Source organism: Scomber scombrus, chromosome 6 (assembly GCF_963691925.1).
Source record: "Scomber scombrus chromosome 6, fScoSco1.1, whole genome shotgun sequence".
NCBI classification, from domain to species: Eukaryota; Metazoa; Chordata; class Actinopteri; order Scombriformes; family Scombridae; genus Scomber; species Scomber scombrus.
Window position 1 is genome coordinate 31,447,975 of NC_084975.1, and position 16,930 is coordinate 31,464,904.

At 37.7% G+C, this 16,930-nt stretch overlaps 1 protein-coding gene across 1 annotated transcript; it reads left to right on the forward strand.

The window, feature by feature from the left end:
- The first annotated feature begins 671 nt into the window (after positions 1–671).
- Positions 672–14,545, forward strand: LOC133981432 (aminopeptidase N-like). Its single transcript, XM_062420111.1, has 21 exons — positions 672–981; positions 2,628–2,931; positions 3,359–3,501; positions 3,833–3,969; positions 4,936–5,062; positions 5,928–6,082; positions 7,139–7,252; positions 7,343–7,486; positions 7,627–7,692; positions 7,912–7,977; positions 8,091–8,257; positions 8,603–8,682; positions 9,992–10,125; positions 10,262–10,317; positions 10,733–10,880; positions 10,994–11,085; positions 11,934–12,041; positions 12,170–12,337; positions 12,424–12,564; positions 13,108–13,189; positions 14,390–14,545. Exons 1-21 carry the CDS (start codon positions 672–674, stop codon positions 14,543–14,545), a joined length of 2,898 nt encoding a protein of 965 aa, XP_062276095.1.
- Positions 14,546–16,930: the final 2,385 nt, after the last annotated feature.

The window sequence follows — 16,930 nt, forward strand, 5'->3', positions numbered from 1 at the left end:
GAAATACTAAAAAAAAACACAAAAAAAACACACAAACATCTCTCATAACACACTTTTTGACCAACATGGAATCTCTGGAACATACAAATGTTTTAAAATGAATACAACATTTTATCAAAGTAGAGCGACTCAAATATGAAAACATGATCAAATTAACTAAAGGTTTTCCAGCCATTAAAATTATGATTTGGGGTTAGAGGGGACATAGATTTATGGCCTCAGTATTTCTAAAAAAAATATTTCCTTATGACCCTGGATCTTAAAATGTTTCAATGTGTAAAGTGTGGATATGATGTAAATTGATTTATAAATGATTTTAGAGGGTGAACTGGAACTAAATCTACTTTAAAATAAACTGACAATCTTCAAAACCTCTGTGATTATGTTGGAAAATATACTTCGTTGTTGTTCATTTGGAAGCATTTTATTTTCAAAAAGTTAAAAGTACCGTTAGAATATAGTTAAAGGTTTGTAACGATCCTATCTGACACAGCCAGTTTTGTCTTCACCAGGGGGGAGGGGGGAGGAGGGGGTATTTACAATGTCACTGTTAATGTATCACCTGGTACAGTGAATGGGAGGGGAGATGCTACCCATGGCTACATATAGAAGTTCACCTTCCACCCTTGCCTACATTGTCTCATTGTGGGGTTCCATTGCAGGCAGACAACATGGGGACAGGTTTCTACATCAGTAAAGTGGTTGGGATAGTGGGCATGATCGTGGGTGCAGGCGCCCTGGCTACTATCATAGGTCTGTCTGTTGTTTACTCACAGGAAAAAGCTAAAAATGATAATAATAATAATCAAGTGTCGCCAACGAGTGGAGGATCAACAGCCAAACCACCTGTTACAACACCTGTCCCATCAAACGAGCTTTGGGACAAATATCGTCTGCCCCAGACCCTGGTGCCAGACCAATATAACGTCACCCTGAGACCCCATCTGACTCCAAATGCAACTGGAGTCTACATCTTTGAAGGTAAGATTTCATGTTTCTAGTCCTCTGAAGCCAGATGTTTTTTCTTAGTAGGATTCACCTGGTATCCTGAGCCGAGATGAATCCTCATTGTTTAGCAATGATTTAAACCAGCAAGAAGTTGTAGACATTCCTTTGAGGGGAAGAGGGGATGGAGATAAAAGCTGATGGAAGGCTGATACGTTATAGCTTTAAGGCAGCATGATGTCAAAATAAAACAAGACATAAAGAACAAGCACCCATCTTTCAAGAATCCTTGCAGTTTCCTATAATGTGCAGAAGTCTGCCAACTGAGTAAATATCCACTTACCTCTTGGTGTTCATTATCAGCAACGTGTCATTTTAGAGACTAGTAGGGGGCACTAAAGTAGCATGACTTGCACATGCTTATGATGTAGGTTTTATGGACAAATAAAGAACACCATATCTTATCAATCTCTCAAATATCATTTAGAAATGAATTTTAAAGCTCCTGTTCACACCTGATATACCTGTTGAGGGTTGTCATTAAATCTTAGTTGAAGCTGGGAGCGAGTTTCATAAGGTTGTTAAGCTTCATATAATACATGTTCTCTGTGTGAGAATAACTAACCAGAGAGAGTGGTCATAACCCTGGAAATGTCAGTCAGGTGTGATCTGTACAGGGGTCAATGACTCTTTTTTTCGGTATCCATGTGGTTTAGTCAAATTCAAAAGGGTTAAAATTTGAAAATAAATTTACACACATTCTTTTGTTGTGGACCCAGCATAAATTTCTGCTTTTAATCTGTTTTGAGAGAATATATTACAGGATTATGGCAAAAATGTCTAAATGTCTCAAGTACACTTAAATACACTGTAGGTAGATAAAATATGGAATATTTTCAGGAGCATTCAAATGACATAAAATCAACAAAAATACTAAATGTACATTTTAACAAACCTGATGCTGCTTTTAAAACTATTTTTTAACATATTCTTTGAAAATCTCATCTTGCCAACCCTTATTTTTCACTGACCCACACATAAAAATTAAGTGTATTTTATACCAGTTAGAACCGCAGATATAAGAAATGTACTGATTTTTTTCAGGCACAAACACCTTTATATGACAGTCAGGAAATAATGGGAGAGAGAGGGCTAAGGTCCTCCGGCCGGGATTCGAACCGGGGTCCTCTGCGTACATGGCACGTGCTCTTAACCACTCAACCACCTGCGCGACAGAAATATCACAATGTACAAGACTTTACATTGAGCTTGTTCAATTCAGCTTATTCTTGACTTTGGAGACAACACTGACAGTAGACACACACGGACAAAATGTCAGGAACCTCACTCATTTCTTTCTAAAAAAGCTTTGATTCAGGTTTTCCAATCCATGGTTGTCAGTCAATAAAACTACAATATGAGGTTTTGGGTGGAGCTTAGGTTAGAGGTGAAAACTGCCACCACCAGAGCTGACTGTGTTTTGCTGAGACTTTTATCAACCAAGCAAATAAGTCTAATTTCAAGTCATGACATACTTGAGACATTTTAAGTATTTACTTGATTAAGAGCTCAAATTGAACAGTACAGTGGATTGACATTATCCATCCATATCTGCTTCATCTTCTCTTTCTTACTGCTGATACTTCCCTATCACAGTTAAAGTTAGTTCTGTGTTGTTTCAGGTGACACCACTGTGGAGTTTCAGTGTGTTGAGGCGACTGACCTGATCCTCATCCACTCCAATAAACTGGATTACAAAACACTTGAAAACAAGCAATGGGCGAGGCTCACCGCAGTGAATGGTGCCATTGCCCCCTCAATCACGTCTTCCAGGCTCCAGACAGTGACTCAGTACCTGGTCCTACACCTGGATGGTAAACTGGTGAAGGGCCAGAGGTACCGTCTCTTCATGGAGTTTATCGGAGAACTTTCTGATGACCTCGGAGGCTTCTACAGGAGCGAATACTTTGAGAATGGAACGAGAAAGTATGTGTTTTGGGTGTCAGATAATAGGCCTTTAAATATAACTATTGCAAAAATTACATCCAGAAAGTTTCAGAACTAGCGTAGAAGAAATGTTTCAAATGAGAACACTTGTTTACCCTTTTAAAGAAGTAGGATGACATTTTGGGAAATAGCTTGTTTGCCTTCTAAATCATTTTTTCTCTGCACTAGCTTTAGCCTAGTTAAAAAAAATCTCAAAGCTATTTTATTTATATTGTTAGGTACTTCCAGTCTCGTGTTAATCTACACTAAACGCATCGCAGGCCTACATCTGTACTTGACTCACAGAGATGAAATTGATATCAATCTTCACATCTGGCTCTGAGTACATGTACCAAATAAGCATGTTGCTAGAAATATCGCATTTGTTTCTTTAAATATCAAACTTCATTTGTCATTTTTCTGTCAGGGTTGTTGCTACAACTCAGATGCAGCCCACAGATGCCAGAAAGGCTTTCCCGTGCTTTGACGAGCCAGCTATGAAAGCTATTTTCCACATCACTCTGATCCATGACGAAGGAACCGTTGCACTATCCAATAGCGAGGAAAAAGGTTAGTTACTACACTGCAATGATGATTGGATGAGATTATTGTGGATTTACAAGTGGATATAACTTAATTGAATAACTGAATTTATAGGGCTAAACTAAGACTGTGGACAGAAAAATGTTATAAAATGATGTTTTTGAACTTGTACACAGGATTAAAAACCTGTCAGAACTTGTTCTTGACTATTTGAAACTTAACCCAGTAATATAAATAATGTTGGTCAGTATTAAAAAGACCGATGTTATTGATTCCATCCATTTTTTTGGCTATAGTAATTCTTTAAAAATCTAATCAAATACAAATGTTACTGTATAATTGAATTTCTCTTCAACAGAATCAAGCCCCATGATCATTGATGGGAAGGCATTGCGGAAGACTGTTTTTAAGCCAACTGAGAAAATGTCCACCTACCTCTTGGCCTTCATTGTCAGCGAATTCGGCTTCATCAATAACACCATTGATGGAGTTTTGGTAATTACCCCGCAGAAAAAAATATTTGTCCCTATTTCTTGAATGCTGTTTGTATTTCCAGGAGACTTAGTAGCATGTATTCTTCCAGTGTCCCTTTTAACACTACTACAGCAGATCCCATACTGGTAGGAATTTTAACAATCCAGCACATGGTAGTTTAATAAAAATAAGTGGTGCATTTAAATAATCTTCATACAACCAATTTCCCAATAGACATGATCTGTGATCGTTTGGCTCCCAGTTTGTCTCTCTTAAAGGTGCAGTGTGTAGTATTTAGTGGCACCTAGCATGAGCTGTATGTATATTTCAATTAGTGTATAATACCCTGAAGATAAGAATAGTTGTGTTTTTGTTACCTTAGAATGAGCACTTTATATCTACATAGAGAGTGGGTCCTCTTCCACAGAGCCTGCCATGTTTCTACAGTTGTCCAAAATGGACAAATCAAAAACTGGCACTAGAGAGGGCCTTTCCCTTTTTTGCAAGTTTCATGGCAACCGTAGGTACAAGCTTAGGGGAGGGGGAGGGGTATTCTGTTTTTTTGCAGTTTGCAACCTCACCCCTAGATGTCACTAAATCATGCATACTGCACCTTTAATTAATAACATTTAAGAGCTACTGTATTTCAGAACTTAACATTACACAGACTGGTATAGCATCAAGCTTCCAGCTTAATGTTGATGATGACCATCTGTAACAGTTTCTTCTTAGATACTAAAAAGACACTGTTACAGAAAGAGAAGCATGGATTTTAAACAATGAGGCTGAAACTAAATATAGACTTCACCAAGTTTCACTGGACTCAACAACATCATAATAATTTAAAAGAATCTCATTAAAAAACTACACATTGTAGTTTTAACATTAAAAATCTAAGGTGAATGTAAAACCAAGAAGATTCCATAGTTTTTCATGAAGATATTGAAGCATTTTTTCATTGTGTTCATTTTATGATCTGATCTTTAGATCCGCATCTTCGCTCGAAAGCCAGCTATTGATGCTGGACAAGGAGATTATGCCCTCAGCAAAACTGGACCCATCCTTAAGTTTTTTGAGACGTATTACAACTCCTCATACCCTCTTCCCAAATCTGGTAAGTCCACCATACATGAGTGTTTGTATGATTGAATTATGTGAAGTTTATTGAAGTATACTTTTTTGAAATTCTGTGTTTTCTTAATCTCTACAATGAGTGCAATTGACCCATGTTCAGAGTGGCCCAGGTTGAAAAATGTCTGCATTTTACACCACCATGCAACACTTTCTGCACATAAACTACCATTCCATCTTTTCTCTGAGAACATTCTTAATTTTTCATTATCTGTATGTATCTCCGTTACTCTACATTGGCTACATGTCTATCAAATGTTTTGCCTGAATAGCTTTTACGATGAACCCTGCTCCACATGCATTAAATAAGTGCAATTACCCAGTAACACATGTAATCCTCTGATATAACTGTTCCACCACACCTCAGTAGTTCATGTTTATTGCCGTCAAGTGTGTTTTTGAGACACCGATCTTCCAGTAAACAGCTGAGTCAAGCATTTCGAGCGGCATATAAAACACTCATCGTTCATTCTCTTCTTATCGTTTATTGATGCTAGACTTATCTTCTAAACACATGGACATTTATATCTCTCAGTTTAGAATTTTTATGACACAGCTTTGGGAACAAGAACTGAGAAGACCCTGTACAGGGTCAATTATTAACAGATAAAAGATGATAATTTAAACATTCATGTCCCCAAATGTCCAAATGTCTCGAACTGAACTCTATAGTGTGCATAATAATAAAGCACACTGGGCCATCCTCTCTCCAGATCACATTAGATTTTAATTATGAGGATTGGTAGATTTTATCACAGCAGCATTTAAAGCTTAGGTTTGATCAGTTTACAAGTGATAGTGGAACTTCACAGGTAATCAAACACAAATATTCTCTTTTTCCAATGCAGATCAGATAGCTCTGCCAGATTTTAATGCTGGAGCCATGGAGAACTGGGGTCTGATCACATACAGAGAGACAGCTCTGCTCTATGATGAAGAGTACTCCTCCAACTCCAACAAGCAGAGGATCGCCACCATCATCGCTCATGAACTGGCTCACATGGTTAGTTTTTTAACTTTGTCTAACTGTTGTTTGAAAAATAATTTAGATTGAATAATTGGATTTGGAATGATTCTGCATGAACTTGAAAGAAAGGGGAAAAGGGTTCTCTTGCACAAAGTCTGTGCCAAGTCTCAAGTCAACTGAGACAAGTCCAAGAAAAGTCTTGATTTTTGGACTTTTGTTTCATGTCCAAGTCAAATTTTAAGCCCTTAAGGACAAGTCCAAGTCAAGTCTCAAATCATAAAACAGGTTCTAAGTCAAGTGTCAAGTTTTGTCAAAGCAAATCTAGTGAGCAATTTTATGTCAAATCATGTAAAATTTCATTTTGAAATGAGAAGATGAAATTTAAGATTGTCCTGCCAAGCCTGTATTATTACAGTTTTTTTTAACCCTCACATACTGTTCATATTCTACGCCCTAGCAGTTTGTTCCCTTCATAAAAAGTGTCAAAACCAAATTGTGAACCACAGATGTGTTTAGAAAGCATCAATAGTCGATCTGACTGATCAATAAATGTGATTAAACCTTGATTCATGTTTCATTTAATATTTTTTAGCTTTTACATCACTCATTTGGGAGAAAAAACAGCTACTATCTCACAATATCATGTCCTATTTTACCTAAGACATGAAAATATAACATAGCAATAATGATGTTAATGTATTTTATGTAAAGTGAAAATGACAAGAACTTTATGGAAGTGTGGGGTTATTGTGGAACCATTAGAGCCATCAGTCTTCACTGCTACATCATAAAAAGAAATCCTCATAACTACTATGTTATTTACTATTAATATAACTATTTAACAGTCATCAAAAGGGGATCTGTGCAGCTGAATCACGTGCTTCTCAGATCAGGGCGAGCAAATTTGAGGTGATAAAAGACTGGAGAACACTGATTGATTTGTAGCCTTTAATAGTGCAACCAGACTGTTTTGTATAGTAATATATTGGAAATATGCCAATATATATTTTTACCAGGATTATTACCAGGTCACCGTGTTTTGTTTTTATCTTGCTGTATCATTCACATTTTCTCTATGTGCTATTCCATTAGTGGTTTGGGAATCTGGTGACTCTGAGGTGGTGGAATGACTTGTGGCTGAATGAAGGTTTTGCCTCCTACGTTGAGTATCTGGGAGCACACGAGGCTGAACCTGACTGGAACGTGGTAAGGATTTCATTAATTGGTATCATGCAGTATAACGATGACAGTGATCAGTGGAGTTTTGACCCTACAGTCTCATGTTTGTCATAACAGAAAGACCTCATCGTGCTCAGTGACGTCCACCGTGTGTTTGCAGTCGATGCCCTGGCCTCCTCTCACCCTCTGTCCTCTAAAGAAGAGGACATCCAGAAACCAGCACAGATCAGTGAGCTGTTTGATGCCATTTCATACAGCAAGGTAAACCCAACCTTCTCATCTTAAGACCAATCTCCTTAGGTTATGCTTTCGATGTTTTCGCCATAGTTCTCTCCCGAGTTTGCTTCTATTTTCATCTGATAAACATTTAAAAAGCTAAAAAACTGTTCTCTCATCCTCAGGGAGCATCTGTTCTGAGGATGTTGTCAGATTTCCTTACTGAAGATATCTTCGCAAAGGGACTCCAGGTAAGGACTCACCATATTTACCTGAGAAAAATCTATATGCAACTGTAAAGTTTAGTCTCCTTTTATTTGACGCTGTAAAAAAAAAAAAGTTGAGTTCTAGCATAACAGATCTGTCCACATGTTCTTGACACATTCATTCTCTATAAGTGACATAACTTTGTGCATCTGATGTCTCAAAAATCACTTTTTATCTCCTATTTTTCTCTGTCCGTCCTGCAGACCTACCTGAAAGAATTTCAGTTTGGGAACGCAGTCTACACAGACCTCTGGAGGCATCTGCAAACGGCAAGCTCTTTTTTTAAAGATATATTAGGCTAATAAATTAACTGTAAGGATCTTTAGTATATTCCAATCTGCTGTCACTTGTCACATCAATTTATTTGCATCTGCTTCCACAGGCGGCTAGTGGCTCAGATCTTCCTGGATCTGTCGATAAAATCATGAACACCTGGGTGCTGCAGATGGGCTTTCCAGTGGTTACCATCAATACTGCTACTGGAGCTGTATCCCAGCAACACTTCCTCCTGGATCCAGACTCAGAAGTTACTGTTCCATCTGAGTTCAAGTATGTACACCAGCCTTCTTTTCTCATCCCTCCCTCCCAATTAAATATCTATGTGTTTGTATTTAATTTTACTGGTGCTATGTGCAATCCTGACTTCTCTAACTCCTATCACTGTTACTTTTTCTGCTGCTACTCTTGCTTATACGGGCTCTTGCTTACATCTACTATAACTACTACTATTATCACAAAATAAAACATTAAGATTCAGTGAGAACAAAAAATGATCTCTCATTACTGTCCAGTAATGTTTTTTACTTACCATTTTTCATTTTAATGACATCATGATACAGCTGACTCATTTTACAACTACATGTATATTTAATAACACCGTTTTTATTCCTACAGTTATGAATGGATTGTTCCAATGAGGTGGATGAATTCAGTTGGGGGCGTGCAGCAACTAACATGGTTGGATGCTAAATCAAGTAGGTTACACCTGTTTGCTGACAGTTTAATAATCATCAATCATCAATCAATTAAAGCTCCAGACAGATAATGTTGAAAATACATTTTAAAAACTACCTATAACATAACTCAAACAAGCCTACCAAGAATCTGAAACCCTTTGAGAAGATGAGGAAAAACACTATGGGACAATGAAAGAAACATGGGTGGGCCAGTTGACTACTGATTACTGTATTACACCAGTTATGGATTTTGCACCATCTGCAGGGACTGACTATGATAATTGTAATTGTGTAATGCTGATCTAGAGATTACTTTCAAAGCAAAGTGTGATATTGATTGAAAAGGAGCAACATGATATTTTGAAGTCTAAAAACACGAATAATACTATAAAGAGAAACTGCTCCACAGGTACAATACCAAAGATTAAAATGGGAGCTGAGAAAGCTTTAGATAATAAACCAGCCTTAGCACAGTTTTGAGAAAGAGGTCTCTTTGTGTTTTTGTTTTTGTTATTCTGTCATTGCCAACTCCAGACTGAGGGACAACATCGCTGCATTTATTCCGAGATTTTTTGCATTTATTCCAATTTATTAACAAGATTTGAATGAATCGTTTGTGCTCTTGATGCGGTGTGGGGAGGCCGTATGAAGGATCCGCTGCTGCGCCCGGGCAACGAGGACCCCCTTGGAACCTATGAGAAAGGAGAGAAGAACAGAAAGAGAGGGCGGGGGTTGGGGGAACTCGAATACGAGAGCGAAAGAGGGGGAAGAGGGGTTAGGCTGGTTTATATAGGAGCCGGAAGGGGTGTAATTGGGGTGTGTTCCCGCTCCTGAAACTGCGCTTCACAAGCTTCGATTGAACCTGTAACATAAATGTTTGTCCCATCTCTAACAGACAGGCTCGCAAAAGAATTAAAGTTGTATAAAATATTTTTTCAGAAAAAAAACAACAATAATAATTGATTTATTATTATTAGATCAAATTTAGGTTCTAAAATCACCCGCTTTGGAGTATTTTTCCATGTTCATTAACTCGTAACTGTAACAGATCAGAATCTCAGATCTGTTGTCTCATTTCTCAATTTGTGCCACCCTGGGTCAATGTGCATCTACTTGTATCTTTGCGGACCTTAAGAGGTTATGCAGTGGTATATTAACTTCCCACTAGTTTTGCCTTTGATTGTAAGAAACAAAAGTTACACAACTACAAGTTCCATTTAGTACCAATTCTATCATTTTTTCCGGTGAGGGCTGTCTCATTATTGTATTGTACTGCAGCTGAAAGCACAGATTGGATTGCAGACTGTGACCTGTGTCTCTTTTATAGAAACATTTGAAGCCATGAAGACAACAGGGAATAACTGGGTGCTGGCCAATATCGACGTAGTGGGTTACTACAGAGTAAACTACGACGACGCCAACTGGGACAGACTACTAAACACTCTGAGCACCACTCATACGGTAAGCCGCAGCTTGCTGATGTGTACTGATATGTCCTGCAACTATTTTTGGTAACTCGGAATAATTTATTTCCTACCCTAATTAGATGCTTGCTTTTTGATCTGAGTTGTTCTAATAGTGACTTTTGTTTCTGTAGGCCATTCGAGTGATCAACAGAGCTCAGCTGGTGGATGATGCCTTCAACCTGGCCAGGTAAACTCTGCTAATGCAGTAAATAATAGATGATTATAATGAAAGGAATGGATTACTGAGATGTGGAACTGGATTGTTTTTCGTCAGTAAAGCCCAAGTACTTTCTTAATGATCATTCAGGAAGCAACACCCTTCTTTCCACATTAATCAGCAGGGTTTATGGAGGAATTGATCTAGATTTAGTTAAATATAACTACTACACAGGATTGTCATAGCATGACACAGATGCTGCTAATCATTTAGACTCATTACTTCACTGTGACCATACCAAGGTACACAACTATCATGGCAATGTAGCAGAAAACAGGGCAGGGTAAAACTGACACACTCAAGGCTATTACTGTAATAGATGATGATGAAGATGTTCAGAAATGTAGGAAGGCACATTCATTTTCACAATCTTGTAACCCTAAAGAGCAAAGATCATCACCACAGTACGGGCTCTCGATACCACCAAGTACCTGAGCAGCGAGAGAGAATACATGCCCTGGGAATCGGCCATAAGCAACCTGGATTTCTTCTACCTCATGTTTGACCGCAGTGAGGTCTATGGACCCATGCAGGTGTGCTTTCTGTCAACTAAACACATCAGCACAAACATCAACCTGAAGTAAATACAAATAATTTACTTCTGTGCTTCTAATCTCACATTTCCTTGTTCTTCCTCGTTTTGAAGGATTATCTGAGGAAGCAGGTTGTCCCTCTGTTCCAACACTACAAGACGATCACTGGCAACTGGAACACAATACCTACTGGACACATGGACCAGTGAGTAAAACAAGAAAAAACACGGGCATACTGTCCTTGACATCATGTTCTTTTAGGAGATGCAATAAAAAATATGACACTTGCAAATTATAATCTAGCAAGTTAAACATTAAAACAATGTGTTACTTTAAATACAGTTTATCTCTATCAGCAATGGTACTGTACACTTCTTCAAATGTTTAAAAGTCCATCCCTGAGATCATCTGAGCATAAATATCCCAGTCGCTGTTGTTAATGGCATGAAAGAGGTACAATGCTGTCTTTTAACAAAACTTGGTCAGTATTTTAATTTCAAGGACTGTAGAAAGTATTATTAAAGTGTGATATTGTAACATATTGTCTGGCAACACATGATTATATCTCAAATGTTCTTTTAACATTCTGGTTGGGAACTGGTCAATCACTGCTACATTTAATCAATTTTATATACTCACGCAATTCCTACTTTATAAGTGTTGCTTTAGTAACATAACTGAACAGATGACAGCCACTGTTTAATTGTTAATATATTAAATGAGCTTGCTAGCAGGCTAGCAATACTAGCTAATGGTTGCTTTTTTTTTTTGGTGGTGTTAATGTGAATATTCTTGAAAAGCCATAATTAGCCTAACTGAGGCGACTGCATTTTACCTGCCCACCATATGAAACTTTGTGAGCAGTCACTGAAAAACACCAGGATAACTATGACTATAGGCAAATCCAACCAATAATGTTTGGGTTATCCTTCTCAAGCTAGAACTGTATTTTTCGACAGCGCTACTGTAAAGGCATTCTTCTAATCCTATAATAATAAGACTCATTTGCATCATGTTTTCATTCTAGTCTCTTGTTAATACTCCTTCGTGCAGGTATAATGAGGTGAATGCTATCAGCCTGGCTTGCAAGACAGGCCATATTGAGTGCCAAAATCTGACCACGGAATGGTTTAAGGACTGGATGGTTACTGATGTAAACAAGTGAGTGTACATGTCAGCCAAATATAAAACCTGTTGCCTCTCCACTATGTTAATTGCTCTTTACTGTAATTAAATTGCAACTTTCTGTCAATGGTGGACTTGACTTTAAAAATGTCGTCTTTCTTCAGGATTCACCCCAACCTGCGTTCCACTGTGTACTGTAATGCTATCGCAGCAGGTGGTGCTGCAGAGTGGGACTTTGCTTGGGGAAAGTTTCGGAACGCCACCATCGCTACTGAAGCTGAAAAACTCCGCACTGCCCTGTCCTGCACGAAGCAAACCTGGCTGCTCAACAGGTCTGCTCACACAAAGCCTTATTAATGCAGTATACTACAGCATACTACTGATCAGTACTCACACATATACTATATCTACTCTTCAGGTACCTGGAGTACACTCTGGATCCAAATATGATCCGAAAGCAGGATGCCACTTCCACCATTATCTACATTGCCGGCAATGTGGTTGGCCAGCCTTTGGCTTGGGACTTTATGAGGTCTCGATGGTCGTACATCTTCAATCAGTGAGTATAACACATTACTTTTTATTTTCTACACCACTGTATTCCCATAAAATATGAGATAAGGCACCAATTGTTCGGTTTACAACCCAGTTCTCCAAATGAGCTGAGTCAGCATAACATTCTAATTTTTCCACAACACGGCAATTTAAAAAGTGCTGAAATGAGCTTTACAGCTCTGAGTTACAGTTTGTTATAAAGGTAGAGACTGTGTTAGGGAACATGAACCTTGGTGACTTTGATTTTTACAGGTTGAACTGAAGCACAGTCACACAATAAAATATCCATTGTAACGTAATCACATAATAGCTGAAAGGCAGGTTTATTATCAGTGACTTGGTTTACCACTGCCTGTGCAAACCTTTGCTCTCGACTCCTCATAAACCAACCAGGCTTCCCCTTGTCGGAGCATAACACAGGAACTGAGTATAGTTTAACACAGTTATATGAAGCATGAAATATGGTTAAGTAAAAGATGTACAGGTTGCAATGGCAATAGATTATGTGCATAAATTGATATTTACTGTGCCTTGTATTCACTCACAGGTATGGTGGTGGATCTTTCTCCTTCTCCAACCTCATCAATGGAGTCACCGAGCGCTTTTCTACTGAATTTGAGCTTCAGCAGGTTAGATATTTTAGACTCTGTTGTCCACAAAGTTTCTTTACAATAAATTTTTCCATTTTACCCGTGACCAAACACATTTATATCTCTACTGATAGATATTATGAGTCATGATATGCGATCAGATGTAAATATAGAGGAAATATCTTTATCTTCACCTTATCTAACCCTTCACACCATCTCAGTATCTTGAAGTGGTGTGACTGGGTGTAAGAGCAACAGAGTTTGACGAATGGCGTCCTTTTTTTTCTTCTCCTCATAACCGCAAACACAAGCAATCATGTAAGGTGTGAATTTAAACGTTTGTTAAATTTGAAACATGTCTGGCTAGCTAACTTATTACATACAGTAATGACCTAAACATACAAGGCTAATAAGCACACCCTTAACTAACTGAAATAGTTTGTGGGTTACAGGTTACATTTAATAAAAGTCTCATTCACAACTATCCTGGATGCTATCAGTGTTTAAACTGTAATGTTAGCATCTGTGGCTCTTTATTGGATTTTGGGGGAAATAAGCACTTCAGCAACCTCAGCCAAAGTGAACGGAGATTGCCATATTAGCTAAATTGGCCAAACTCCTCAGATTGGCCAAACTCCTCAGATAATCCTTATGCTGGAAGGAAAGTAATGCTAGGACTAGCCAGACAAGAATACTGTCTTCTAAAAGGATCCTCATTATGAACAGTTTGCCTGGAACATGCTAGCTTAAATTAGCATCAGTTCTTTATCATGATTTGACATCATTTTTAGTATGAGTCAGGTTGAAACTTTAAAACTCATGCCAAGACAACATTTTCAACAAATATGGGGTTAATGTAAGCTTAATTAGCTCAGTCTTCATTCTAAATGGCAAAATTGACGCTTGCTTTTGTCAAATCAAGAACCTATTGTCACTGCCACCAATATCATTATACACTGCATATGTGCCAAGTGATAATGGACAAATGATCACATATAGTCAAAGTAACAGTGACTACAGGGGAGGGGCTCAGTGAAGATCAATTCTCTGCATGAATCAAGTCACAAATGTATAAAAATGTGTCTCTAGTCAGACCGGTCTTTAAGTTGCTTGATTCTGGTCCCATGACATCATTTTAGGGAAGCAGACCTGTGTTGTTATTTGTTGCTGCCTGGTTTCAAATGGCTGCATCACCTCCCAAAGCAAGACACTCATTTTATGTTTTGTTTATTGTGACAGCTGAGGCAGTTCAAGGCAGATAATTCCGACGTTGGTTTCGGCTCTGGGACCCTGGCAGTGGATCAGTCCATTGAGAGAACCATCGCCAACATGAAATGGATCTCAGAGAACAAGGCAAACGTTCTGAATTGGTTTGTGGCAGCAGGAAAACCTTAATGAGGCCTTCATTTCATTTAATTTAAAAATGTGTTTGACAGAGTGTGTATAGTACCAAAAAAAAAGATTTTTGACACATTATGATCCACTAAAACACATTTGGAGCTAAATTTGTTGGCTGAGCATTTGTTGTATACCTCATTTATAAAGTTATAATGATGATTAGACCAGAAATAAGAGAAACAGAGAAAAAAATAAAATCACAGTTTTGAATATAAATGTTTATATTCCTAAGTGTCAGAAATTCAGAATGTTTTCTTGTACTAGAAAAATGATTTAGTGATATTGTAATAACAAAATAAGTATGTTGTGGTCAAAACATGATTATTTTGTATATTATTTTGTATGGTCAATCAGGGTGATGTATGAAACATATTTGAACACCCTCTTTGGCTTGTTGAAAAAAACAACAACAACAAAATGAACTGCATTCTTACATTTGTACTTTTTTCTATGTTTAATATTGAGCCCTTAAAGTGGCAACACTACATGTGCTTATGTTTCCTGTCACAATACAAAATCATTTTTCGCAAAATCTGCAAAGGTTTTATGTTTCCTGGTGATGACAGCTGTCTGCTGTGGACATCACAAGTCAGCCTGAACCAATGATTTTATTCTGCTTTTGCTTCAATTGGACAAAATCTTCAGGTGAATTCCATCAGTGTTCTTCTGTTAATAACTATCTTGCAAGTACAGCTGTGGACATACTTAATATTTTTCTATTATAATTTATTATGAGTAGTAAATGTACTACACTTCTACTTTAATAGACAAGGTTCCTTACACTTTGCCTGAAAGTAATACACACCAAAAATGTGTACAATTGGATATAATTTAAATATTTGCGCTTTTAAAAATTGAATACTTAAATTTCCTTTGTTCACAGAATGTTGTTGTGCATTGGGAACTTACAACTTTTTGAAAAACTGTACCATTTCACATATAATGACCCCAATCTTGTACTGATATTGTGGATATTTGTAGATATTTCAAGCCAATGAATATACTTTATTCTGGCAAAGAGAATAAACAGATTTGTAAGGAATTTACTATGTCCTGTCCTTATTCTGTATCCATGGATGATATCGCCTGCTGTAAATGTGGTTGAATCAGGGCTTTCATGACTCATTGTGCAGCTGAAACGGTAAATATCTAGAAAATATTTCATGCATCTAGACAGTAATGTGAACATTCTCTTGCTCTAAGCTCACCAGCTTATGAGACAGCTAGCTGCCCCCGTCAACCACATTATATTTCGTAACAAAAAAAACCTTTTGTTTATTCTGTTTGGTAGTCCAAAGATGGTAATAATAATCACTGTAAATCAATATTATTTCTTAAGCCCAATTTGGTCACTATTTTATCCTAAATTACCATCGTGTGTGATTTAGTGGCATCTAGTGGTGTGGTTACAGATTGAAACACTTTGCCCTCATCCCTCCCTTTCAACGGTGTAGTAGAAGAACCTACTGTGGCCACAAAACTCACGATAAAAACAAAAGTTTCTCTAAAGCCACTGTTCAGTTTGTCTGTTCTGGGCTACTGTAGACATGGCGGTGCAACATGGCGGGCTCCATGGAAGAGGACCCGCTCTCTAGGTAGATATAAAGGGCTCATTCTAAGCTCATGAAACTGCAATGATTCTTAGTTTCAGACGATTATACACTAACGGAAACATTCATATAAAAATTATATTCCATTTCTACCAAGTCCGTTCTGCTAGACGCCACTAAATTCTACACACTGCACTTTTAACCTCAGTTCATACAGGGTAGATTGAGTAGGGAATTGTTGTCTCTCTTGCAATTATTATGTAGGGTTTCCCCTCAGAAACTGATGAAGTGTTAGCACCCAATTTTAAATGCCTTGAGAAGTCCTAAATAGATGTGTTTCCAGGGTATTTCCTGTCATATGAAAGCTGGAGTGCAGTATTTTTGTCACCACTTGTAACAATGAAAGTAAACAACATTGTGCTTATGTCATAGGCTCTGCAGTAGCTACTTCATTGTTGCTGTTGCTGCTGTAACAGTAGTTTTTGGTGTCAGCAAAATGACTAATTTCACTATTAGAATTTGATCTATTTGGTCCAATAACATTTAGAAAGTGTAGAAAAGTTGAACAATTAAATTATTTTATCCCCATTCAAGATAGAACTTAGATGGCTTGGTCAGGTGGAACTCTTTAATGGGCATGCGCAGTATGGGCAGTATGCATTTATCCAGCCAGCATAGGAATGTCAAACCCAACACCATTCATACTGTGAAATACAGAGATTTAACCATAACCAGCATTATGTGAACTCATTTGGCAAAGACTTGAGTCTAACAGATGTTAAAGTTATAAATGATATGTTAAAGTAGTTGATTTTACGATGTGCCTCTCACT